This window comes from Pipistrellus kuhlii, unplaced genomic scaffold (assembly GCF_014108245.1).
Source record: "Pipistrellus kuhlii isolate mPipKuh1 unplaced genomic scaffold, mPipKuh1.p scaffold_m20_p_2, whole genome shotgun sequence".
Taxonomy (NCBI): domain Eukaryota; kingdom Metazoa; phylum Chordata; class Mammalia; order Chiroptera; family Vespertilionidae; genus Pipistrellus; species Pipistrellus kuhlii.
The window spans coordinates 168,162,531-168,189,773 of record NW_023425515.1 but is presented as its reverse complement, the minus strand read 5'-3'; the positions used below and the strand labels follow the sequence as shown (position 1 = coordinate 168,189,773).

At 49.0% G+C, this 27,243-nt stretch overlaps 1 protein-coding gene across 1 annotated transcript in view; it reads right to left on the bottom strand.

The window, feature by feature from the left end:
- Nucleotides 1–27,243, bottom strand: part of CFAP57 (cilia and flagella associated protein 57) — a 55,231-nt gene that overhangs the window by 9,521 nt on the left and 18,467 nt on the right. Inside the window, exons 10-21 of the mRNA XM_045584700.1 lie at nt 26,043–26,255; nt 23,827–24,000; nt 20,604–20,765; nt 20,197–20,352; nt 18,574–18,667; nt 17,751–17,941; nt 14,753–14,926; nt 13,600–13,758; nt 11,185–11,328; nt 8,092–8,208; nt 6,677–6,811; nt 6,453–6,596 (exon numbers count right to left, since the gene is read on the bottom strand). Coding sequence (XP_045440656.1) covers nt 6,453–6,596; nt 6,677–6,811; nt 8,092–8,208; nt 11,185–11,328; nt 13,600–13,758; nt 14,753–14,926; nt 17,751–17,941; nt 18,574–18,667; nt 20,197–20,352; nt 20,604–20,765; nt 23,827–24,000; nt 26,043–26,255 — 1,863 coding nt within the window. The remainder of the gene's footprint in view (nt 1–6,452; nt 6,597–6,676; nt 6,812–8,091; nt 8,209–11,184; nt 11,329–13,599; nt 13,759–14,752; nt 14,927–17,750; nt 17,942–18,573; nt 18,668–20,196; nt 20,353–20,603; nt 20,766–23,826; nt 24,001–26,042; nt 26,256–27,243) is intronic.

Below are 27,243 nucleotides of genomic sequence, written 5' to 3'. Positions count from 1 at the left end.
GCGGCCAAACCTACACGGAACGGACTTGTGCCGGGAGCAAACTGTGCTTCCACAGGGGCACGGTGAGCGTGGAGTCTGAGCCCAGAGAATGGGGTGGTCCCAAGCACTGTTCTCAGAGTTCTGACAGCTCGTCTGGGTTATGGGGACATGCCCGTGGGGCCCAAGAGGAACACCCCATCATAGTCTTTCCCCCCAGAGCCTCTTTGTCTGAGCACGTCAGATACACCTTCCGATTTTCAGGATATCACTTAATTTCAGTGTTCTTCTTCCCTCCCTCATGGATTTGGTGCCCAATCATCGCCAACCACCTGTTCTCAGGCCAGGCCCTGTGCCTGTTTTTGCTACAGTCAGCAGCTGTTCTCCATCTGATCTTTCACCCTCTTCACCCACCCAGGCCTCGGTGATGAACCGGCCACACTTCCTCCCAGGTGCTCTGCCAGCGCCCCCTCCCCATCCCCCCAACTTCTCTACGCTGACTTTGTATCATGACACGTTCAATTAAATGTGTACCCGTATTTATGGGGTTCTAAGACCTTGAACTCTGCCTTGCCCGTGGAAGTGTTCCATAAATATTTGTGGAATGGGTAGGCAAATGAATAACGAATGCAGTGGATACCAAGTTGAATAAGAGATTCTTACTAACGAGGAAATTATAAACCAGGGGGTAAAGGTCAGGCAGGGGAGCGCAGACCGAGAGGAGGCTCGGGAGAGCTGCAGTGAGCTCGTGGGCCACTGGCATGCTCGGGGGCTCTCCACTTCGCTCACTTGGTGCCGCTCGGCTTCACTCTCCTGCCTCATTCCACAGAATGACAGTCAGCAGAATAAAAATTAGAGGCTGAGGGTACCATTTCCCCAGTCCTCTCCATAAACATCTGCAATTACTTCTTCTTGGTCACCCCCATCCATTTGGTCACGGAACCCTGTGGATCTTGTGTCTGAACGGAATCTCGTGTCTATCCTTCCTGCTGTGATTCCTAACCAGCTCTCAGCATCTCTCCCTTCTGCTACTGTAATGGCCCTGCCCTGGTTTTCCCCCCGACCCCACCCTCCACAACCCTGTCACATGTTTGGGACTTCTGGCTCCCGATAGCTTTAGGTGTGAATGCCTCTTTCTGACCCCACTGTCAGCCTTGGGCACCTCCATGATGCTGGTCAGTTCTTCTTCCCTCCCTCGTGGACGAGGTACATCATTAGAACTTGGGCACTTCCATTTCATGGCTCAGTCCTTATTAGAGTGTGACCGAGACCCATGCAGCCTGATTCCCCTGTTGAGTTTGTTCTTTCATTCATTCATTCACTCACTCATTCATTCATAAAAAATCACTTAAGAACAAGTTCCTGAAAACCTACTATGCACTGGTCATGGTGCTAGACACAGGAGGTTCAGCTTAGATCCAATGCCAAGAAATGCCCTGAGAGTTTGAAAAGGGGTGTTCACCCATGTGAGGAAAGCTCCATAGGGTGGCAGGGGACAGGGAAGAGTGTTTCAGGCCTGCAGTCAAGAGGGAGCAAGCAGGAGGTGAGGCACTAAATACCTGATGAAAGTAATAATAAGAGTAACATAGTAAGGGTAATCATAACTTCCAGGTTTGATTTGGCTCCCTAAGGAGTACTTTCTGGGGTGGCTCATGCTTCGAGGAGTCCAGAGGTCACACCGAAATCAACTGTCCAGGCAGGCACACCTCCAGGAGATGGTATGGGTTTGGTCCCAGACCACCACAATGAGCGAATAACACAACCCACATCGCATGATCCTCTTGGCTTCCCAGTGCATATGTTATTCTTACACACACTTTAGTCTGTTAAGTGTGCAATAGCATCATGTCTAAATACAATGGATAGACCTTAAATAAAAAATACTTCATTGCTCAAAAATGCTAACCTTCATCTGAACTATTGGAAAAAAATGGCACTGAGTGTTGCTTGATGCAGGGTTGCCACAACCCTCCAATTGGTAACAAACACAGTGTCTGTGAAGCTCAATAAAGCAAGGCATGCCTGTGTGAGCTTTGAGTAGCTCGGTGAATTTAAAACGTGGACACAACCGTTGGCTGAACCTTCTGTTCCCGATCCCTCTTCAGTCAGCATGGCCTACAAAAGCCCTCCAATTCTCCAGGTCCCCACTCAGCAGCACTGGCAGGGAAACGCCGGCTCAGGCCCATCAGGTGCCAAGTCACCGGGTATGTAAGAGAGACTGGCTGAGGATGATATATATATATCTACAATATATCTATCTATCTATCTATCTATCTATCTATCTATCTATCTATCTATCTGCAAAACCTTCCACATAAAGGGCTGCATCAAGCCGGCCAGGTTTGCCGTTTGTGGAGACTGACGCCAGAGTCACAGATGGGAACAGACTGGCAGTTTTAACACCCATGTTGGGCAGGGAAGGGAAGGAATGCCTAGAGCACCCCCTACTGGCTTTTCCTGAGTAGACAACTTAAAAAAAAAAAGAAAAACCCACCGTATTTTCCTGCATATAAGACGACTTTTGAAACAAAAAAAAAGTCAACCGAAAATCGGGGCAAAAGACCAAAATTGCACAAAAATTACCTGCAGATCTTGACGGCAAAGTAAGTCTTTTCTTATACAGCGAATATAGGCCTAAACCTATGTTTTAACTGTAAAATTAGGGGGTCGTCTTATATGTTTTATTGATTTTTTTTAAAGAGAGGGATAGAGAGCTAGAAACATCGGATCAGCTGCCTCTTGCACACCCCCTATTGGGGATGTGCCTGCAACCAGGGTACATGCCCTTGACCGGAATCGAACCTGGGACCTTTCAGTCCACAGGCCGATGCTCTATCCACTGAGCCAAACAGGTTTAAGCTTGAGTTGACATCTTTAAGAATGTGTCTGGGTGGCAAGAACAGGCGACTAATGCATTCTGTGGACGTGGCAGCCCTGCATTGGTGGCATTTTTCTGGAGCCCACAGGTCTCGCCATCGGCCTAATTGCGCAAATGAGCCATTTCTCTGCTCCTCTTTCAACCTTCTCACGTGCAATCTGACATTTCTATTCGTCATTTTTACTCTGAAATGGCTTTTGACATTTTCCCCTTCCAAGTGCTTCTTGTCTTTCCTGAGCCCACCTTTCTCCACCAGCCTTTCCACCTGCCAATGGACTTGACCTCTGTAATACCCCCTCCCACTTAGGGAACCTCAGATGGAGCCCGCTTATAAGATAAGCTTTATGATTCTTGGTGTGGCATGGAAAGCCCTTTCAATGGGACCCCAAGCTCCATGCTGTTCCAGTGGGTCCCTTCTCCCTGCCCCCACACCGTGCAATAAAGTAAGGTCTCCTGAGTGCCAACCGCCCTGTAGGCCCCTCTCTTCTCTGCCTGTCCTCGGGGAGTGCCCTCTGCCTGAAAGGCTCTTCCCCATTGGCTCCCAGGCCACTCTCTGCTCATCCTTCATGGCCTGCTCAAATGCCACACTCCCTAACCGAAGCCCACCTCTGAGCTGAGCTCACAGCACCGGACACCCGCGGTGGAGCAGTGCTCACTGTATCTTGCTCACGTTCCCTGGCGTAGAGTTCCCTACGATGAGCTCCCTGAGGGTAGGCACACTATCACACTCATCTTGGAATTCTCCATGGACGGCCAGCACTTGCCATGTAAGAAGCCCTCAAAGCATGTATACTGAGAGAGCAAAGTATGTGTCCTAGATAGTTGTACTCCCTAGCAACTCTTATTTTCACATCTGCACGTGTCCTGGAGAATGAGTAGGGAGGCCCCATGCTCCCGCCTGAACGTGCAAATGAGACGGTGACCTCATTTTCTGTTTTCTAATGAGTTTCTCTCAGATGCCATGTCCGCCCTGGCCTTCCTTGCCTTTTTTTTTTTTTTTTTTTTTTTTTTTTTTTTTAATATATTTTATTGATTTTTGTACAGAAAAGAAGGGAGAGAGATAGAGAGTTAGAAATATCGATGAGAGAGAGTCATCGATCAGCTGCCTCTTGCACACCCCCTACTGGGAATATGCCCGCAACCAAGGTACATGCCCTTGACCGGAATCGAACCCGGGACCCTTCAGTCCCCAAGCCGACGCTCTATCCATTGAGCCAAACCGGTCTCGGCCCTTGCCCTCTTTTTGACTGAAGTGTCAGGGCCTTGGAACCTGCAGACACGGCTCCTTACCAAGGCACTAGGCATCCAGGCCACCAGCTGGGGCTCTGGGTCAGTGGAGCGGCCCCCTCTCCTGTCCTCTCAGCCCACAGGTACCCTTGGTCCGTGTGGTGGCCGTCCAGGCGCTCCCTCAGGATCTCCTTGGTTTGTAACTAGATCTCTTGCTCGGGGACAGGAAGGAAAGAGCATTTCGGAGCACCTGTTCTGGACCTGGCCAGTGCCGAAAGCATCCTATTAGATCTCTCATTCAAACCTCACTGAAGTTGGTGTTTTCTTCCCCATTTTATAGATAGGAAAGGCATTCCTGAAGACATTAAGGAATTTACTCATGGTGTCACCATGTCTGCCCACTGCACCAGAGTGGCTGAGGCAGGACAAGCAGGGTCTGCCCAGCGCCAGTGCCTGCCCGACTCCTTGCCTGACCCTGGCTCGGCCCCTCTCCTTCAACTCAAGATTAAAGAAAGGAACAATTTTTAAAACCCAGACCAATGGTTTTGAAAGTTTTCCTTAAAAAAAAAAAAAAAATCTCCCAAACAAAAGTTTACAGAGCCTGCTGTAATAAGCAAGGAGGTCTCCCTGGTTGAGGGGGGAGGGTGGGACCCTGCCTCCCGGCGGCCCCCCTCTTGCTCCCTGCAGTTGCCTGGGGCACTTCTGCGGGCTCCAGGGCACATGGGTTTACGATGCTGCTCAAGAGAGCGCTCTTCCAGGGGTTTCCCTCTGCCTGCCGTGGGGAGTGGCAGGCTGGGCAGGAGCCCTGCCCGGATCTCCTCTGCTCCTTCTACTCCAGCTTGCACTCTGGCCTAGCAGGAGTGGGCACACAGCCCCTGGGGTAGTGAGGAGCAAAAGAGGACATTATGCTACCCCGAGCTGCCTCCGGTGATGCTTGCTCCCGGCTGGCCTGCGGTCTTCACTTTCTTTCCTTTTCCTTCTTCTCCTTGGACTGACACTTACTTTGGGCGTCTGCTTGGCACGGAGACAGGCACCTCGCCCCCATCGCCCCCATCGCCCCTTCTCCCCACCCCAGGCCTGTGCGCTGAGAGCTCAGCAATGTCCCCTGCTGACAGCTGCTTCTGCAGTCCCCACTGCCCCACTGCCCAGCACGCTGCACTCCCCGGAGGGCTCTTCGCGCACGGGGGCACTTGAGACCCTCAGCCACGGCTCTGTGTGTCAGCTGCTCGTGCCTAAGGGTCCCACCAATGACCACTCCTGTCTCTGGGCCTCTGACTGCTTTCAGGGCCCTGCCTGGGGGGTGAGGGGAATGGGGAGGGCAGGGGGCAGGGGGTAGTGGTTATTGACGGTGTGGGCTGTTTTTAAACCCTGCTTTTAAACCGGGGCTGTTTGTAAGATGGAGCAAGACCTACCGTGTCAGGGCCTGGCCTGAACCACAGTGCCCTCTGCCCAGTGGTGTGTGGGCTGGCCAAGCTGAGCGCTGGCTTGTTTCCATCCAACTGCAGCCCATCCCCATCCCAGTATTTTAATTATGGCGTTAAGGACACATAAGCATTAAAAGGTATGTGCCTTATATATGGGATTCTGATTAATTCACATTAATTGCCTCAGACGATACTGATACCCAAACAGAAATCTGGCAGGAGAAGGCCGACCGGCAATCCTGATAACGTGCTTACTGGAGGCGGCAGTAATGGGGTCAGGCTCTCTGCGCAGACCGTGGAGGATCTGGGAGGTGGGTGTGGAGAGCTCGTTAAATCAGAGCGAGGCCACCTCTCCGGGTGGGTGTGGCTAGCTCTGCACCCAGGAGATAAGGGCAGGGACCCGAGGCACCAGAAAAGTCAGGCCAGGTGGGCGGAGGCAGGCGTGTTCAGAGGAGAGAGCTTGGCCAGCAGGGATCATGTGATACCGGTAGCAGAATAAAAAGCAGCAGAACAAAGTAGGTGACATGCGAGTTGGAAACAGAGGGAAGGAAAAGGAGAGTGTGACTCAGGAGAGCTAAAAATCACGGGGATGAGGTCCAGAGGGGACAGGACAAGAGGAGTGAGGCAGGACACAGGCGTGCTTCCGATAAAGACGGGGCAGAACAAAGAAACGGATGAAGTTGGGGGGTGCTTGGGCATTGGTGGGGGCAGGCCTGGGCATAGAGATGCCTAGGAGACCTCCTTGGCGGGCTCTGGGCCATATCACAGCCAGGACAAGCTCTGGGAGGTCAGAGGAGAGGAGTCAAAGATAGTGTTTTAGGGAAAGCTAGTGGGTCCCCTGGACCCTTGGGGGCCCTGAGTATTAGGTGGTCTCAAGGGGTCCTTGACAGGCTCTCTCATCGGGGATGGCTCAGCCCCTGAGGGAGCTGCCCGGAGCGAGCAGGTACCTGCATGATGCGGACATAGTCGGTGCGGTGCAGCTCGCTCTCCTTGACCACCTTCTTCTTGAGAGTGGCCAGGTTTCGCTCCAGGTGCTCCCGCTGGCGACTGTACTCCAGCTGCAGGTCTGTGTTCAGCCCTGCGATCTCCACCTGACGGGGCACAGGGGCCTCTGAGCGAGGGGAGACCGGGAGAGAAGAGGGGGGAGAGCGGGGAGGGAGGCAGAGCTCACCATGTCTGCCCGCTGCACGTACTTCTCAAAGAGACCTCGGACCTTCTCCTTCAGGGCCCGGGCTTCCTGGATGTATGCCACGCAGTTGTGAAGGTCCGTCTTAAACCGTTTGACCAGCGCCTCCAAGTCCCGCTCCTGCAATCAGAGTCGCTTACTTCTGGCGCTGAAGGGATGGGCTCTCCTGGGGCAGGGGCTGCAGGCGAATGGCTGCAGAAGGGGGCAGGAGGCACCACATCTGGGACCACACCGGGCACAGAGACGGAGATGGGCACACAGCACAGAGGTGGAGGACCAAACCCCCGTGCACCTGGCCTGAACGGCGTCAGCTTTAAGAGGGCAGCACAGACTGATTCCTTTATTGGCTCCGGGTTCCCGTCAGGACCACGGGCCTTAAAAGAGGAGAGGAAGCCCAGTAGTCACCCTTGTTCCTTTCTGAGCCAAACTGGAGTATCCATTCTCTCCTGCAGGTTCCAGGGCTTCTAGGCCCCCTTATTACAAAAGCCCACCCAGGGTTTATACCCTTCCTGAGGACTGCTGTGAGTGGGTAGGGAGAAATCTGATAAAACTGGGCTAGATACCTTCCTCCTCCTCTCCCCCCAGATCTTCCATCATGCTTTCTCTGATACCCATCTTCCTCTGACATAGCGAGTCCCTCCTTTCCTCTGGCCCCCATAGGCCTTTATTCACATTCCACGATTTTCCGCTGTGCGTTATAACTTTTATGCACATGCCACAAATCCCCTGTCAACCTTTTCAGTTTGTGAAGGGCAGGATCTGTGTCTGTTCATGTCGGTGGCTCTGTAGTAGCTTCTAGCATTACCTAGTACAGAGCCAATACTCACTGTGGGGAATGGAAAACTCCAGTCCGATCCAAGCAGCACTGCAGCCAGTGGGTGAAAGGGCAGCCAAGTCCTGGCCCAGGGCCAGGAGACCTGGCTCCCAGTATTGGCTCTCGGCTCTGTGTGAACTATGGGTGTCAGGTGAAATTTCTTAACTTCCTAATCCTCCTGGCACTGCTTTCCTTATTTCTTACAAAGAGGGACTAGAATAGGTGCTCTCTGAGATCCGCCCAGCTGCAGTGTTGATTTGATAGTCAAGGACATTAAGCACTGACTACAAATGACTCTGAGCATGCTCCTTCCCAGGAGAAACAAGCCAACGCTGAGGGCATTCCCACGAAACTGGTCTCCCACCTCAGGTCACTTTACCCAAAGTCATTGTATAGTCTCAGGTGGGTTCAGTCATGTGAATTTGCAAGGGCCTGCAATCTGGCAGGGCTGTGAGCAAGGATGCAAGTTACAATGGGAATGTGTCTTAGCAGTGGGCCGGCTCTGCCTCTTAGAAGCCAGCTGCCCACGGCAGGCTTCAGCCAGATCCTGAATCCAAGAACCGCCAGACGCTGAAAATCCTCGCACCTTCTGTCTCTCTCTGCGCATCTCCTGATCCGTGGCTCGCAATTTCTGCCACAGTTCTGTGATGTTCAGCTCCAGCTGCGTGTTCTGCTTAAAGAAACGCTCCAGTTCAGATTCCATCTGTAGAGAACGAGCAACAGAGTCGAGAATAAGAAAGAGAGAGAATGAAAATTAGGTTTGAACCGAAGTCTTCCCGTGGGAATGTCTCCCCTGATAACCAGGACGTGTCTTTTCTAGCGCCCACCTGTCCTCTGGAGCAGAACCTTTCTTCTTGTCCTACCAGGTCTGGCTCAGTGCATTGAGCCTCAGCCTGCGGACTAAAAGTCCCGGGTTCGATTCTTGTCAAGGGCACATGCCCAGGTTGTGGGTTCAATCCCCAGTAGGGTGTGCAGGAGGCAGCCAATCAATGACTCTCTCTCATTGATGATTCTATCTCCCTCTCCCTTTCTCTCCAAAATCAATAAAAATATTTTAAAACAAACAAATAAAAAACTTTTCTTCTTACTCTTGGTCTCCTCTAAAGCCCCCACCCCCTGGGCTGACATGTTAACCCAGATCACGTGTTCTATAGCTGGGCCATGAATTTTCCCCTCTTAGTTGTCTGGTTACCTTCTTCGCTTACATTCCTTATAAACCGATAACTCTCAAGTTCTGGAACCTCAACTCCACCCGGAGGCAGGGTCCTACAAGGAAGCACCTTCCTTGCCTACCTTGTGACATTGTGTGAGTGAATCTTGACCCTCTGGGGCCACAACTCATCAGAATCGATTCTAAAGCAGAAAGTTTTGAGGACCATCAAGTAGGCATCCCCAGCCAAAGGCATAAGACAGGAAAGAGGAAGCTGAGGAGGAACCTCTGCCTCACCGCCCTGTTGAAAGGGTCTTAAAAAGTACAACTGAGGAGAGTGTCCCATCTTCAAAAGGAAAAGCAGACCCCTCAGGAGCTTCTGAGAGATTTATTAGTTGTTGCAGTTGCAGTGACCAAAGATGTGATTGACACCTGGAGCTTCTGATTAGAGTGAAGCCAGCAGTAGGGCTTCACTCTAATCAAAAGGGAGAAGTGAAGGACCCTAGTGTTCAATAGAGAGGTTCGCTGTTTAGGAGGCTGGGACATTCACTGGGTTTGTTCATGGCTGGATGGAATAGCCCCTCAATCTATTTCCGGCCCACTGCTCAGATTTCAAGGCTCCTGGCCACCTTCTGGACACCAGGAGGTCTTCATGAGCCACACTCACGTTGTGAACACAAAAGGGCAGGTTTTAGAACTTTATCCTCATTATTGAAAGCACTTTGTATAGACAGAGAAGCCCAAATGTGTCTCTGCACCTCCCCTGCCCCCCTCCCGAGGTAATCCTTGAGGTCAAAGGACCTCACGGAAGGAGTCAGGCCAGCTATCAGCCTTGGCAGCAACTGGTACCAGGGTGGGGTAGGAGGGCCTCTGTTTGATCACTCCCCAGGTTCAGGCACATCCCCTGCCAAGAATCAATGCCATGGTTGGCGCAGATACTGAAGGGAAATGAGTAAGCTCTCAGGTATGTTGGGGTGGGAAGTAACCAACTAAGTCTTAAATCCAGTTCATAAATATGGCAATGAGGAGAGAGAAACAGGCAGTGATCTCCAGGGCCTGCAGCACATTGATTCCAGGCAGGGGGACCTCAGCTCTCTCTTTCATATTCTCTGGCTACCGTTTTGGGGCCCTGAAATCACTCAAAAATGGCAGGAGGCCCAGAGGCGGCAGTTCCCTGGTCAGCTGGAGACATCCTTCCTTATCCCAGAGGCCAGGGAGAAAGTCATTGCCAAAAGGACATATGTTCTCTGGAGTGCCCTAGCCCTGGACTGATGCCATGCCTGGCTTTTTTCCTGGGCCTCCTAGAGAAAGGGTTTTGCTTTCTCCACCATAACTCTTGTGCATCTAATCCTAGTTAGGTCACCAATGCTCTCCGACACCCTTTTACTTACTATCCTTGTTCGGCACAATTAGAGAAAATGGAGGGGGAACAGGAGGTCATTTTGCATAGAGTGGTCAGGAAAGCCTTCCTTGAAGAGGTGGCCTATAAGCTGAGACCTTGAAAGATGAAAAGAAGCCAGTCATGTGAAGACCTGGAACCTCTGAAACAGCATTGCAAAGGTCCCGAGATGGGAAAAGCTTGGCTTACCCTAAGAACTGTCAGAAAGCCTGTGGGCTGGAGAAGGGGAGGGAGCCTGGAGATGAGGCTGGAGAGGCAGGTAGAAGCCCCTGGGCCTCAGTAGGGAGCTCAGAGTTTATTCAAATGGGATGGGACTCCATTGTGGTTTGCTGTGGCCTCTATGTGGGAGTAGACTGGAGGCTGGAGTCAGGTCCAGACCAGAGATGACGAAGGCTTGGACCAGTGTGATGGCAGCAGAAAGGAGGAAGGATTGGATTTGAAGGATCTTTTGGAGATTGATCAGATAGGCCTTGGTGATGGTTGGATATAGGGGTCAAGGGAAGGGAAGGACCAAGAAGACTTCTATCTACACTTGTACCTTAAGCCCCTGGGAGGATCATGGGACACTTGTACCTCGCTGGACTCTCAGAAGCCCTCTTCCAGTTGCTCTTGTTTCTAATCTCCTAGCTACCTTCATCCTGTTTGCTTTCCAAAACACACACTTAATTATGCCACTCCCCTGCCCAAGAACCTTTGATGACTTCCCATTCCTATCAGATGAAGTCCAAACATGGCTTTACACAGGGCCCAAACCGACATTTCCAGTCTGAGAAGAAAACGTTGGAGGGGTGTACTTTCCCGTACTCAAGGCTGGTGGCTGAGTACACATCGCCCCCTGGTGGCTGAAGGCCCCAAAGCCACGGTTCCCTTAGAGGGTCTAGAGCATGCACCTTGAGGTGCTGCTGGGGCCAAAGTCCATCCCCAGGACCGGTGAAAGCCAAATCCCAATGCATTTCGCTCTTGCACAACTGAACACCCGGTTGGGCCTTCTCTGTGGCATCCTCTGCACACCCGGGGAGCAAGGAGGGACTGTGAGGAGAGTTTTCTTTCGGTCCCTCCAGCTTGGCCAGGACAAGTTGGACAGGTGGCTATGGTTTGGGGAGGGCAGGGTGTGGCAGATGCCTTCTCACCTCCTGAATCTGTTCCTTCATCACCTTGATCTCATTCTCTCGAGGTTCTATTTGCTTCTTTAGCTCCTTTATTTTGTAGTCGAGCACAAACTTGAATTTCTCTAGTTCTTGATTTTTCTTTTTCAGGTCATAAATTCGCTTCTCCTGCAGGTGAGTTGAGAGAAAAGCGAGGTGTCAGGAGACCCGGGATATGGGATCCTGTTAGGCAAAGAACATCCATCCTGTGCCCCCCCCTGATTGAGGAGGCCACAGACAGCTCTCCTCGCTGGGGATACAAAGGCTGTGGCTCTCACTCCGTGGCTTCTGAGCCAGGACTGCGTGCATTCGCGCACTCACTCAAGTACAGGCTGTGGCCGACAGTTTCCCACAGCTGGCCTCGAGAGCATTTATCGTCCCACGTGTTCTTATACAATACGACCTTATGCTCCTCCATTAGGAGGTAGGATCTGCACCTGGCTGGACTTGCTCGCTTGTAACCCATAGTGTGTAGATCACATGATGCTGTGTGGCTTCCCAGGCTAGGTCAGAAAAGGCCGAGCAGCTGCCATTGGTTCTCTGGGGGAGGCCATGTGCTAAGTAAGCAGCCCCACTGCACTGAGACCTCCAGGCTGGGGAACACATTAGGTGCTTTGGTGGATGGTCTCGGCTGATCCCAGCCTCCCAGCTGTCCCGGTTGGGCATGAGGATGAAGAAGCCACCTTATATGCTGATCTTCCCACCCCAGCTGCTTGCGTCCCCCTGACTGAGGCCCTGCGAGGTCCCAGACCCTGAGGACAAAGACAAGCCATCATGTCTAATTCCAGGCCCACCGAACCTCTGAGCATAATAAAAGAGTTGTTGGCTTTTACCACCACGTTTTGGGGTAATTTGTTGCAAGGAAACAGCCACCAAAATGTAGGTCTATTTATCCGTCAAACATTTACCAAATGAAGACCTTTTATTAAGGTCTGAGATACTAAACAAAAATGACACAGACCCTGCCCTTAAGGAGAAAACACTAGCTGGGAAGCAGGTGTATCAACCAATGTACCCTGCACGGTGACAGGTGTGGTAAAAGGAGGTGTGGAAGGTGCGTGTGTATTGAGGGTGCTGAAAATAAGGTGGTGGTTCATGGGGAAAGTGAAGAATGAGGCTGGTGGGAAGTAGGTGAAGGAGGCAAGGGTCTTGCGTGTTGGATAAAAAGTTCAGAATTTATCCAGGAGGCCAGGTGTTGGCAAACTACGGGCCTCAGATCAATTCTGACCTGTTGTCTGTTTCCATAGTTTTACTGGAACATGGCTAAGCCCATTCATTTATGGATTGTTTATGGCTGATTTGGATGGCAGGATTGAGTAGTGGTGACAGAGACTATACTGCCTGCAAGGAGTACACTACTTACTACTAGCCCTTTACAGAGAAAAGTTTGCTGACCCCTGCCATAGGCCAGGGGAGCTAGGGCAGAATCTTAAGAGGAAGAGTGACATAATTACAGAGTGTGGTGGCAGGGAGGGGGGAAGAAAGGCCTTTAGACTTGGCAGGAGGCTGACGTACTTTTCTAGGTCAGAAGGCATTAACCTCTTTCTTGTCAACCCCTCACCCTCTTTGAGAATCTGAAGAGAGCTTTAAACCCTCCTCTAAAAAATGCCCAGATATATACATAAACACTCACATGTAGAAATTACATGCAGGAACTGTCATTTCATCCCATCAGATGCCCTGATAGGCCCCCATTTCACAGGTGAGAAAACCAAGGCTTAGAGAGCTTGCTTAGGATCCCTTGGCTGATAATAGAAGAGCCTAGCTAACCAGGCTAAAGCCCAGGCGTTCTCAAACATTTGACAGCAATGGTAGAGCCTAGATTTGCCCAGGAGGATGATGATATAAAATCAGGAGGATACTGAGGTGGTATGTTTTACAAAATATAATGGGTCTGTCTTCTAAGTGTTTTGTAAGAAAGGGTATCCTAAAATGTGATTCAAGTCTTCTGGGGTGCCCAGCAATTATGAGGCCAACACCAGGGAGTTCCTCTCTGACCAGGGGCTCCAAGTGGGCAATGAGGTGAGCTGCCCCCAGTCCATGGGGACGGCCCTGCTAGGATACCTGGAGCGGTGGAGATCAGGGGCCTTGCAATCAGCTGACTCAGATTCTTATCCCAAGTCTGTCAGCTACTAGATGTATGGTCTTGGGCAAGGTAATTAACCACTTGGAACTCAGTTTCCTGAGCTTTACAACGGGGTTGCTCATGGCCCCTGGGGTTGCTGGGAGAATTCAATGTGATGCGTTTATAGCAATTAGCCCAGTGCTAAGCACACAGTAGGTACTTTACTGACTGCTTATCCCTCATCAAGTTAAATAAATATGTTCTCCTGGACTCTGTCCTCATTGTCGGGGTCCATCTAGGCTGCAGTTGAGGGCGGACAGGAGAGGAGCCTTCACCTTATCTTGAATCGTCTCATCTCTTTCCTGGATCTCCCGTTTGAGGCCCAGGATGTCCTTCTCCAGGGACTTAATGACTCCTTGCAGCTTCATCTGCTCTCCCTTCAGGCTCTCGATGTCATTGGCTCGCTCTTCAATCTCCTTCTGCAGGCTGCTGAACTAAAGATACAAATGGCAGCAACAAAGACATCAATGGCTTTGAGTTGTCTCCATTCCTCCCAACTGTCTGTGAATGTAAAGAGCTCTCCATCAGATTTGGGGACAGTCTGGAATTTCCCAGACCAAGTGGAGGATGTAGAGTTCTGACTGATAAGATCCAGTTCCATCCCTTTATGCGAGGATGGACTGTCTTCATTGGGAGGCTCTGGAGACCAGCTCCCCTGAGTGGACCCAGAGTTTTCCATGACCACACCAGCCCTGAAAGGTTGGAATCCATGCCTCATTGGGGTCACAAAGGTTGGGCCTTAACTGGTAAGTCTTCTTAGCCATGTCCAAGAAGGAAGACATGATGGTCCCCAGACTGAGTAGTGGTAGTGTAATTTCTAATAGGAAGGAACACAGGCTTGCTTACTAATCTTCTCTATCACTACACATTTTGGGAAAACTGGCAATTCTATGAGGATCTATAAGTTGAATCCCTCCTAACCCCAACCATTAGTGGCTAAACACATTGGCCATGCCCTGTAAACTAAGCACCCTACATCCCCAAGCCTTCTCCCACCCATGGAGTCTAAACTGGAGCCACCCAGGACTCCCTGCACCAAGAGCCTGAGGACTTCTCCACGTGAATGCCAGCTGTCTCACCTCCGCAAGACCTCATTTCCATTCCTACCAAGGGGTTAGCTCTGATGACTAAATCCTACTGGCCAATAGATGAACGCACAGAGTGCACCCATCAGTGCCACTGTGAACCTCACTATCCCCGAGAAGAGAAGGGAGGCCCTGATGACTACCCCTTTGGAGGACGCGGTAAGGATCTGTCTGCCCGACGGAGAGCCGAGACAACCCTGACACCAGGCCACGCTCCTTTCCTAACCCACTTGCTGGAGGTGAGGCCCTCCAGGCAGGCTTCCCTGCCGTCTACCCGCTGCCCCTCGCTTTCCCTGCAGTGCTGCCCTTGCCCCCGCCAGGCCTCTGAGGGAACAGCCCGTACCTTCTTCCTCATGATGCCTGTTTCCCCTTTGAGCCGAAGGTTTGACTCCTTTTCATCCCGAAGCTTTTTCTCATACTTGGTTTTGATATCTTGGATTTCTCGGTCTTCGTCTTCTTCAATTTGTTTCTTGGTCTCTTCAAACTCCCGAAGCTGCTGCCTGACATCTTCCTGAGCCTGGTTCAGAGAGAGGGAGAGAGTGTGTTCGGGGAGAAGGGGCGCAGGACACCTTGTGCTAAGACGGCCTGGGGCGAGATGAGCACAGGGGCCCCGTGTGGGGAATGGGAGACTGAGGTTATTATAGAAATGGAAACGGAGGCTATGGGTCCCTTGATGCTTCCACATTCTTCCTGTCTGTCCTACCTTCCTTTCTTTTCCTACCAGATTAGATCTCAGGCCCCATCACTTCAACCACTGTCTTACCAACACCCCCAACACTCTTCTTCTTCTAGCCTTCACATGGACACACAGGCCTCCTCTGCCTTTCCTACTCTGAACTTGGGACACTTGTGAAATTATCTGATTGTCTCTCTCATTAGATATACACGGAGTGGCCAGATTATTATGATTTCTGAACGCATAATAATCTGGCCACTCAGTGTACTTCTCTTGAGTACCTCATTTATTTGATATGAAAGAGACCATAAATCATACACCTGATCAGTTTTCCCCTTTGCACTGGCTGATAGAAAGCTTAGGGCAAATAAGTGGTTGATCTCCATCAAAAATCTAGAATACTTTTGGTACCCATTTGAGACACAAATACACTGAGTGGCCAGATTATTATGCGTTCAGAGATCATAATAATCTGGCCACTCAGTATAAATTCCCTGTTGATCATGCCCACCATTGAACTCCCAGTGTATAACACATACCACCAGCACACAGCAGGTTTGCAGAAAATGCCTGAATGAATGAGTGAACCTTTAATTCTGCCTTCCCCTCCCCCCCCCCCCCCCCCCCCCCGCGCAGATCCTAATCCAGTTAACCCTGATCTTTCACCTCCCACATGGTTCTTGAATCCATCCACTTCCTTTTATGCCTCCACCACTGCCCAACCCACTTGCCTGGATTGCTGTCTCAGACTCCTAACCAGTCTCCCATCTCCAGTCATGCCTCCCTCCCATCTGTTCCCACTCTCTACTCACAGAGAGCTTTCCAACTCACACACCTGATCATGCTACCTCCAACTTGAAAGCCTTCCATGGCTCACCTTGTCCTCAGAATAGAATCCAGACTCTTGAGGTGGGTCTATAAGACTATGCATGAGTTATAGCACCAGCTCACCTCTCAGCCTCAGCTCACACTCCCACCCCAAGCTCTTGCCAGAGTAAACTAACTTCAGTTCCCCCAAACATGCATGTTCCTCAGCTGTTGGGCTTGGCACACGCTGTCCCTGTTTTCAGCCCTCTTCCCGTGACTCTCTCCTAGCTTTTGGCTCAGCCATCATTTCTTGCCACTCTGCCATCACTTGGTTATATTGGAATTGCCTAATGACAGAGTCCTGCACTGGAATGGAAGCTCCTCAATGGCAGAACCACATCTCTCTGCTCACTGCTGTGAACACCCAGCACAGCATTTGGTTCATAATTGGTGCTGAATGAGTAAAAGCCCAGAGAGTTCAGATGCTGGGAAAACGAGCTCTGCCTGGTGAAGTTTGGCAAGTGACTAGGGCATGACTCCTTGTTGCCCACTGCCATCAAGTGGTGGAAATTTCCGATTATATCAGAATCGACTGCTTTCCTCCCAGGCCGATCCTGGCACTCACTCTCCCAGGCTGCATATGCCATCCCTGGATAGTGCTTCCAGGGTTGAGAGAGACAAGATGATTTGAAAGCTGGGCTCAACGGCCTCCTGAGAAAGGCTTCTCTTTGCCCATTGCATGTTACTGCACCCCTGCCAGACAGAAGCCTGGCAGGGCCAGCTCTGCCTGAAGCCTTATGTGGCCCACAAACACCTGCTCTTTTTCTGGTAGATGTTGCTAAGGCATCAAAGCAGCCCAGCCAGGCTAGTTAAGATGGTGTGCCGGTGGAGGCTCCTAGGAAAGTTCTAAGTTGAAATCTTATTGATTCAAAAGAAGAAATGCATTGTGATCAGTGTGGGAGGGGCTAGGAGGAAGGCCAGCCTCTCTTCCCTCTGGGGTGGATTCAATATCCCTAGAGGCAGCTATCTGACTCGTTCTCTTCAAAAATTACTCCATGCCTCAGGACTCTCCTGCCCCTCACTCTCAGCACACCACCTGCCACCATTTCATGCCAAAAGGAGGCCATCTGGCCTCTCTCGATTTTCTCTTCATTTGGGGAAACTAGGTATTTTAGCAACCCACAGTGCCTGAGCATCTACCCCATTGCTCTTCCCGGGTGCCCTTTGCTCCTGGGTTTCCCAGACTTCTGGTCATGCTAAATCACATCCCCCCTGGATCTTGTGACCTCCTGCGATCCTTCCCTGACCTCCCAGCATGGTCAGTGCCCTTCATCTGTGTGCACACCTTTATGAGTGGCCACCTCCCTCGCCCAGCTGAGGACCAGGTCTCATGTTTTATTTTTCTTGGTCACCCAGCACTCAGGCTGGTAACCAATAAGACACTCTTTGTCTTTGCTAGGCCAGCAAAGGAATGACTTCATTTTGTAAGACACAGAAGTTATTAAGGGGCTTCAGACAGCCACCTTCCCCATCATTCCGGACCCTTGTTCCTCTCCAGGTTCTTTAAGCTTCTTCTAGAAAGGTGCCCCCAATTCTTAAGGCTTGAGGGTACAGCTAAGATAGAAATAGGCATGCAACTTAGTCTGTCCAAGGCATCTTAGCCTCAAAACCAGAGCTCAGTGAGTCCTCTGGTCTACAGACAAACAAATGTATGAAACAGTGGTCGAAGGGCACACACGCTGAGAGGAAGTTGGGGGAGGAGGTCAGGTGAAGTTCCCCACGACTCTTGGGTTGTTCAGAGGCTGGGCCTGCAGGCCATGCTGTGGGAGGGAGGCACAGTGTGGCTTCCTGTGAGTACCTCTTCCAGAAGGCCGGTTTTCTCCTGTAGTTTGGCCTCGTAAAACTCCGTCAGCTCCTCCAGGGCCTGGCTCTTGGTCTCATCGTTATCCCGAAGCTGTTTTTCATACTCTTCCTGCATCCTTTGGGACTTGAGCTGCAATTCCTGGTACTTCTCATATTCCAGAAGCAACTTCTGGTTGTTGCAACATTCTGAAGAGAAGCAAGGAAGGTATTTAAGGTGAGACAGTGGCACCAACCTCAGGGACACCTAGGAGCCTTGGGTGCTTTCCACCTGCTTCCAGCACCAGCTACTGACTTCATTTTGTAAGACGTGGGAGTTTGCTAGAACATCTGCCTCCAAAGCCAAGATCCAGAGCCTGCCTGTCTTCCTCTCTTGACCACAATTCCAGCATCTCACCAGACAGCCACCCCCTACTCCCTTTGCTGCCTAGGTTTTGAGGAAAGTGCAGATGGGATGCTTGGGGGTTCAGGGCTAAGAAGAAATGTTTACTACCTACTTTGAGTGTGCAAAATATAGTATCCTCATTTTACGGAGGAGTAACTGAGGTCTGGTGAGGTTAGGTGACTCCCAGCAAGTACATGGTGAGTCTGGGACAGTAGATCAGGCTCTAAACCTGCACTTTTCCGTATCTCCTACTGGCCTGTGTTTAATCTGTGTTTAATGGATGAGTAAAATATACAGGAGTAAAACCACGGTGAGTTCCAGGGGATAAAGGCAGCCTGTTTATAGACAAAGCCTCACCATCCAAGACTTCTGCCGGGTCTGGGGACTCTCAGACATCTGCTACCTTCTGCCCACATGGCCTCCCCTGTGGACTCACCCAGGTCCTGCAGTTCCCGCGTTTGTCTGTCCAGGAGGTCATCCATGCGTTCCCGATGAAATACATCCTGCTTTTCTTTTTCTGTTCTTAAAACCTACAACACAGGGTCAAATGTTCTTGTTGCTACACATCTGCTGAAGGCGCTGCTGAGGTGAGAACACATTTTACCAGTGACATCCACCTTCACCCACATTTCCCAAGCCCGTGTTTTGTTCCAAGCACTGCTCTATGAGCAGTGACCAAGCTATTCCCTTTTTATTTACATTCTGCTCTGAAAGTTCTATACTTTCACTATATGCTTCTACTAAGCAGGTCTTAATGAGTTCAGTTTTGGACATGCAGCAAATGCATTTTGGGGTGAAAAAGGTAAGGATTCAATGGAATTCTGTTGTCAGCACATCCTATATAATAAAAGCCTAATATACAAATCGACTGAACAGCAAAACCACTGGTCGCTATAACACGCACTGACCACCAGGGGGCAGATGCTCAAAGCAGGAACTGCCCCTGATGGTCAGTGAGCTCCCACAGGGGGTGCGCTGCTCAGCCAGAAGCCGTGCTCCCAGCAGTGGTGGCGGAAGCTTCTCCCACCTCTGCTGTAGGCAGGGAGTAAGGAGTGAGTGGCCCTGGGCTGTGAGAGCCCTGGACTGAGAGAGGGATGTCTGACTGCCAGCAGGCAGGCATCCCCAAAAGGTACCGGAGTAGGAGAGTGCACAGGCCAGGCTGAGGGAACTTCCACGCTCCAATGCATGAATCTCGTGCATGAATCTCATGCACAAGGCCTCTAGTTTTTAAACATAATCCTTGGATATGTTAATGTGTCAGCGACTAAGGAAGTGTTTCCTTTCACAGAGCAGGAAGCTCCTCACAGGCAGGGGAGGTGCCATCTCCAGCACCTAAGCTTGTGCTTAGCTCATGGAGGGCACCAAATCAGTGTGCTGACCAACTGAATGAAATAATAAAAATCAGCAGCCAGATTTGTGGGTTGTGTGTGTGGGGTTTTTTTGTTTTGTTTTTTTGCCAATCTGTGTGACCCACAGAGATAACTTAAAATAACAAATATCCCTTGAGTTTTGGATGAAGGGCCAGATAGATTAGTGCAGAACAAAGAAACTATACTGAAGAGTCCTGGACCAAATATAACCAGAGGAAGACCATTTGGACTAATTTTATTTAACCTACTGATAATCCGGAGATCAGTACTCTGCTAGCTTTTTTCTTTCTATACTTACTTTTTCTTATGACCTTTTTAATTTATTTTAAAATAAGTTTCTCTTGGTCATAAAGGTAATATATTCTCATTGAGGAGAATTTGGAAATTATATAAAAGTATAAAGATCATTTAAATTACTCATAATTCCAATTTCCAGAGATAATCACACCATTAACTATCTTTTTAAAAAAAAATGTTCCATGTATATTTATTTTATCTAACACTAGTCACTATAGAGTTTTTATATTTTGTTTTTCACTTAGCACTTTGTCGTAATCAGCTATGCTTTCAAATCACACATTGTCATGGATCTTATTGTATGAGCATATACCAGTTCTATCTTGAGTACATGGAAGTGAAAAGAAGATTTCTTAATATTTGAGGTTGCTGGTTTTGTCTTTCAAACAGACCTGGTTTTTCGTTTTCAAGGACTCCATTTCCTGGATGAACTTGTCTGTTAGCTCCTTAATCTTCTCAGAATAGTTCATGTCCTTTAGTCGCAATTGATACTCATTCTCCATTTTTAATTCTTCCACACGAGTCTTCAGCTCCAACATGACCTGAGCCTTTGGGAGGACACAGGATCAAAAACACTGACAGTGAGAGTGATGATCATGTGGTGGAATGACAGGCAGGTATTGTGGGAACAGACCAAGGGCCAGTGTGGAGGGCAGCATGGCCATGTGGGCAGAGACTGTGCAGTGGGCTCTGGGCACAGGTGCAGCCAGGCTGTAAAGGGCCTCGAATGCCAGCCCAGGAGTTTGGACGCAATCCGCAAGGAATTCCCACATCCCTCTTCATCAGATCCAATTCTTACCTTCTCCTCCATGTCTGTTTTAGTAACGAGCACCTCTTCGGCAAAGCCCACCTCCCTCTCTCGCTTGATTCCCCGACCATCCTTATCGAAGACTTTCCAGGTGAACAGGCAGCCATCCTCGGAGACTGTCAGCAGAAACTGGTCATCGAAGGTGAGAAACATCTGAGCAAAAGACCATGAAGAGGAGGCTCTCTGAGGCCCTGGATGACAGGACTGGCTACTGTGCCAGGCCTCCCCCCATGCAAGCCCAGGCACAGCTCACGGGGAGGAAAATGCAATGCTGAGTAAGAACCTATGACACAGAAGCCCTCATGGGTTCCTGATAATTAATAAAAGAAGTAAGACTAGATCTCTGTAGATTTGAAATTTTAAGAGTCAGTTATTATCTAGACCTGCGGCTTGCGAGCCACATGCGGCTCTTTGGCCCCTTGAGTGTGGCTCTTCCACAAAACGCCATGGCCTGGGTGAGTCTATTTTGAAAAAGTGGCATTAGAAGAAGTTTAAGTTTAAAAATTTTGGCTCTCAAAATAAATTTCAATTGTTGTACTGTTGATATTTGGCTCTGTTGACTAATGAGTTCCCGACCACTGATCTAGACTATACAAAGAACTCTCAATACTCAACAGTAAAAAGCCCAAACAATCCAACTAGAAAATGGACAAAAGATATGGAGACATTTTACAGAAGAGAATGTACAGATGGCAAATAAGGACACAAAAAGATATTCAACAGTATTAGCCATTAGGGAACTGCAAGTGAAGACCATGATGAGATATCACACATCCATTAGAACAGCTAAACTACAAACAGTGACAACACCAAATTCTGGCAGTGATGTGGAGAAACTGACTCTCCCGTGCACTGCTGGTGGGATTGGAAAATAGCTGACAGGCTCGTAAAAAATTAAACGTATATTTACAATATGACCCAGCAATGGTACTCCTGGGCATTTATCCCAGAAAAATGAAAACTTAGGTCCACACAAAAGCTTGTACATAATAGTCCAGACAACTTTATTTGTAGTAGCCCAAAGCTGGGAGAAATAAAACTGTCCTACGATAGATGATGGTTGGGAAAACTATGGCAAAAACCTTACCGTGGAACACCACTCGGAGTGAGAAGGAATAAACTATGGAGACATGAAATACCTTAGAGGGATCTTAAGGACATTAGGCTGAGAGGGAAAAGCCACTCTAAGAAGGCCACATACATGTGATTCCATTTATGTAACATTCCCAAGATGCCCAATGTTAGAAATGGAAAACAAATGAGTGGCTGTCAAGGATTAGGTTGGGGGTGCGAGGGGGCTGGGTGACTATAAAAGGGCAGCATGAGGGAGCTCTTTGTGATGGTGGCATAGTTCTGTATCTTGATTGCAGTGGTGGGTACACAGATCTATGCATGAGATAAAACGGTAGAGACTTACAGACACATATCGCCCCAATGTCAAGTTTCTGGTTTGGTATTGTGCTATAGTCAGTTTAGATGTAACTACTAGGGGAAACTGGGTGAAGGGTACACAGGACCTCTATGCAGTCTTTAAAATTTCCTGTGAACCTATTACTATCCTAAATAATAATAGAGGAACATGCAAATTGTCTGGGATGCCATAACATCACGACTGCTCAGCAGGCAGCATGCACAGCAGGTACTCAGGGGCGGAGCCTTGGGGGTGGGGCAATTGGGGGTGGTTAGGTAGGTGCATATAGAGGGAGGCCTCCTCTACGGGCCCACCCCCAGTCTCTCCTGGCTCGGGCCTACTTCTTTGGGGCAATCCATTTAGGAGCCCTGGATGGGTGGGCGGGGCCTACCTCTTTGGGGCAATGGATCACAGGACTCCCACACTGTGACAGGGCACAGGCCAGGCTGGGGGATCCTCCCTTCTTCCTCCCCCTTCCTCCCACCGAGTGCACGCATTTTGTGCACCAGGCCACTAGTTTCAAAATAAGACACAAAAAAACAAAAGAGCCAACTATGAAAATATCATCCCATAATTAGTAGCATTTGTCAAAAACCTTAAAAATGGCCATGCTCTTGCCCTCAGGAATTCTAGGGATTTAGCCTCAGGAAATAATCAGAGATGCCCTTGGAAATCTGTAGACTACGACACTCACTAGCATTTATAAGGTAACTTAAATACTCAGTTATAAGAGAAGAATTAAATAAGTTATGGTTCATCACATGAAAGAATATTTGTGTAGCTATTAAAATCATGCTTTTGAGGACAATTCAAATACTGAATATGGCAAAGTGCTTATAATAGCATTAAGTTTTTTAAAAAGGCTAAAAAAGAGTGTATATATATAGTATAAACTCAATTTTTGTAACACACACACAATGTGCATAAAAGAGTAGACGTTTCCAATGCACCCAATTATTAACAATGATATTATTATGAGAATTTTTATTTCTAAAGTAAACATGCATCGCTTTTATAATCAGAAAACTAAACATCTTATCCATAAAACTTAGTAGATCTGAAGGGAAGATGGGAGGGACTATGTCATAGGAATTTGCTTTGGAACAAGAACTGACTCAATACAGGAATATTTCAGTTTATAATGAAAAATCCTTTCCTAATAGTGTCTAAGGTGAGCCAATAGAATGTGGGACCTAATAAAAAGCCTCAGGTGTTGATGGCATTCAATCTGGAGTAAGAGGGGGTCGGGGGAGGAGCTGCACATTCTCCCAGTGCCTGTTCTTCAGAACTCCATGTAAATAGAAACACTGCTATTTTAGAAGGGAGAATGAAGGGACAATTTACACATGTGTGCTCATGTTGTTACCCCCAGGAAGGTCTCAGGGTGGGGGAGGGCTTATCTCCTTTTAGTCCAGGGCACTTCTGTGGAGGAGATGGAGAGCTGTGATCAGCCAACACTCAGAGCTGGGAGGAATGCCCTAGCTGGGGAGAGGAGGTCTGGGCGAGACACCTCCAGCATCTCTCACATGGCTCTTTATTATCCATAATATTGTGGTGAACAATCTGTGCATAAATCTTTAGGTGCATCCAATTATTTCCTAGGATAAATTTCTGTGATTAGGTTAAACAGAGAATATTAATAGCCGATAAGTGTCTATTGAATGGATGGCTATATGAATAAGTAAGAAGACAGGAAAGACACTGCGGGTTGATGGAGTAAAGAAAGTATGTGGGGACAGGATCAAATGGACCTACTGACAGCTGGTTTGGGACTGGGCCCCTGAAGAGAGGGGACTCTCTCACCTTGGTGATAGGACCGCCATGGGCCTGGTAGTCATTGAACTCTTTTGGCAAAGGCAGAGGGTACTTCATTGCACGTATGGTTCCCACGGATGTACCCACAAATATCATGCGCCCCGAGTGAGACACAACGATGGCTGTGTAGACGACATCAAATGTTGGTATCTCCCGAAGGACCTAGAGGAAAGACAGCTCTGCTCAGTGTGAGGGGTGAGCCACGTCCCCAGGTTCCCAAGTCATTCTCTTCCTCTCCTCTAGTAGCAATGTTAGAGAAAGCTCTATATTTAAAAAACATATCTCTGCCCGGCCAGTATGGCACAGTGGTTGAGCCTTGACCCATGAACCAGGAGGTCAAGGTTCAATTCCAGGTCAGAGCACCAGTTATGGGCTTAATCCCCAGTAGGGGGCATGCAAGAGGCAACTGATCAATGATTCTCATCATTGATGTTTCTGTCTCTCTCTCCTTCTCCCTCCCTCTCTCTGAAACCAATAAAAACTTATTTTTTTTAAAAAATGTGTTGCCCTAATCAGTTTGGCTCAGTGCATAGAGCATCAGCCTGCAGACCAAATGGTCCCAGGTTTGGTCTCATCAAGGGCATGTACCTGGGTTGCAGATTCCCCCCTGGCCAGGGTCCTGGTCAGGACACGTGCAGGAGGCAACCAATTTATGTGTTTCTCTCACATTGCTGTTTATTTGTCTTTCCCTCTCTTTTCCATTCTCTCTAAAAATCAATGGAAAAAAATATCAAGTGAGGATTTAAATAAAAGGGTCTCCTATTTCTGATAGCATCTGCAATAGTGCTCAGCACATAAAAGGCACAAACTAAATAGTTCTTGGCTGCTTGATTGATAATAAACAGTTCTTCAAGTTAGGAATAACTCTAATAAAGAGAAACTTTCAAACAGCACCTGCTAGATACCAAGCATCATTCTATGGCTTTTATATGTTGTAACTCATTAAATCCTCACAAAACCCCTTTGGTGGGGTAACTGTTACCCCTGAAAGAGTCACAGAAATGGTAGGTTATTTGCCTCAACTCACCCACCTAGAAAGTGGCATGGGGTTCCAGAGTATTTGCCCAGAGTATATTACCATGCACCTCAAATGCAGAACAGGAAGTGGATCATAAATGCATTCAGCAAGCATTCATTCATGTCCATTACATAAACAAAGCTATACTATCAAGGAATTCATTCCTGCACATATTAAATCACCCCCACACCCACTCGCCCATGTGCCTATCCACCAGACATTGATCAAATGTTTGCATTGGGCCATGCAGTGGATGCTGGCTGGTAGGCATATCAAGAAGGGAGAACCGGGAGATGATAGATCAACTGAAGGACTTGTATACATGCATAGAAGTACAACCAATGGACACAAAACTTTGGGGAAGGAGGGTATGTATGGGAGGGGGCGGGGCAATGTTAAAATATGTACACAGATAATAATTTAATTTTTAAAAATGTAAAAAAAAAAAAAAAAAAAAGAAGAAGAAGGGAGAACCATGGCTCTGCCCTCCCAGAGCTTTGCTCTGATGCCGCACTGTGAAAGCCACCACGGAACCAGGACTAAGCTGCCTGGGGCACAGTGGTGAGGCACCCTGCTCCAAGCTGTTTCGATCATGGGGAAACCTGCCTCAGGTCAGTTTGCTGCCGTGGTATCTCTGCCCTTCCCCAGATCTCAGGACCCAGAGAGTGACGAGCACCAAAGGAAAGTGCGAGAAATCAGTGAAGACCAGCTGCCCTGGGCTCCTGGAGTAGGAGGCGTCCTTGCTGGGCTCTTCTCTGCTCCCTCGGCTATTGGGAGCTGTTGCCACCATTTCAGAGCTGGGGAGTCTCAAATGAATATGGTGGCAAGCCTAGGTGACAGCAATAACTGCAGTTTTGCTTTTACCCAGGAGAGTAAGTGCAGATCCGAACTTCTGCAGAGCTCCATGCCTAGAGGGTGGAGAGAAGGTATAGACAGCAAGCAAAACACAAGTGGAAAAGGGTCCCATAATTTAGCTCAGTCAGGTAGGGCACTGGGGCAGAAAACTCGAGAAGTAACAAGAACTGAGATGACTGAAAAGGAATGGGGAGCCAGGTGTGACTCCATGAAGAAGAGACCCTGTTCTCACAACCCTCCTTCTGCTGTAACCGTAGGGGCTGCCTCCAGCAGGTCAGTTCAGCAGCTCAGAGGCGGGCCAGAGGCAGGGGTAGGGGGCAGGCAGACTCACAGAAGAATCGGCGATCTCCTTGAGGGTATGGTCAGATCCAACAGCAAAGATAATTTTGCCATCAGGGGAGACGGTTACACAGTTGTAGCTGCAGGACTTGAGCACACACTCCGTCTCTCTCCTTCCTGTGGACAGATTCCATTCATACACAGCACCGTCTGTGCCACAAGAAATCAGTTTGCTGTCATCTGCATTCCACACAATGGAACGAATCTGCAGGGGATGAAGACATGCCCAGTGAAGGGTACACACACACATGCACGGCCCTCACATGGAAGAGGCGGATGAACTCTTCAGGTGTTCCATAGACTGAGGCAGAATGTCATTTCCCGGTATGCACCCTCCAGCAAGCACAAAACAGATTATTAATTTTCTGTCTGCCAAGATGTTTGCAAAATATGGTAGATGAAATACTCCCATGCCCTTTTTACCTTAGAATGGCAAGACTAAATTGTGATGGTTCCTATAATGCTACAACTATTCAATTATGACTTTAATAAAACACTTTATTGGGGGGGAAATAATTATATATTCACAGGAAGTTACAAAAGTAGTATAAAGAGAAGTACCTCTGAAATAGCACAGTAAGTCACTTAGCTAATCTCCTCCTGCCCCCCCCCCCCTCAAATAAGTTAACTGTTAAAAATAATAGAAGTGATCATTTAAAGTCTCTGGAAATTGTCCTAAGGGCATAGAGCAAATGTAGAAACATTCATTCAAATAAACCTACTCAGCCTCAGTAAGAACAGAATCTGTGGCATTTGAGCCATGACCTGCTCCTTTACCTTCCTCTGCTCCAAGAATTTTATCATTGTGCCCTCTGGGCAGGTGTGGCCAAAAGATGGGGCTCCCTCTCCCTCCAGCTCTCAGTCTTTGGCTACGGTGTCACCCTGGGAAAGGCAGACTGCTAGTGTTTCTTATCCCTACTCAGAAGCTCTATTCTAGGCAGGCATGGCTGAGAGGCTGGTCTCCCTTCCCCCAGCCAGTCCCCACTGTTGGTGGAAGTTCTGCTCCAAGTGTGGGAGACCACGAATATGGAGGGACTGAGGATGCTGGTCCCCAATCATGAGGGGAGAGCTGAAAAGACCAGGAGCTTTCATTCCTTCCCTCTGCAAGTGCCACTCAGACTGAAGGTTTCACTCCTGAAAAAGTAGAGCAGGGATTCTGCCCAGGGGATGGGCAGGCCATAAAACAAGAGCTC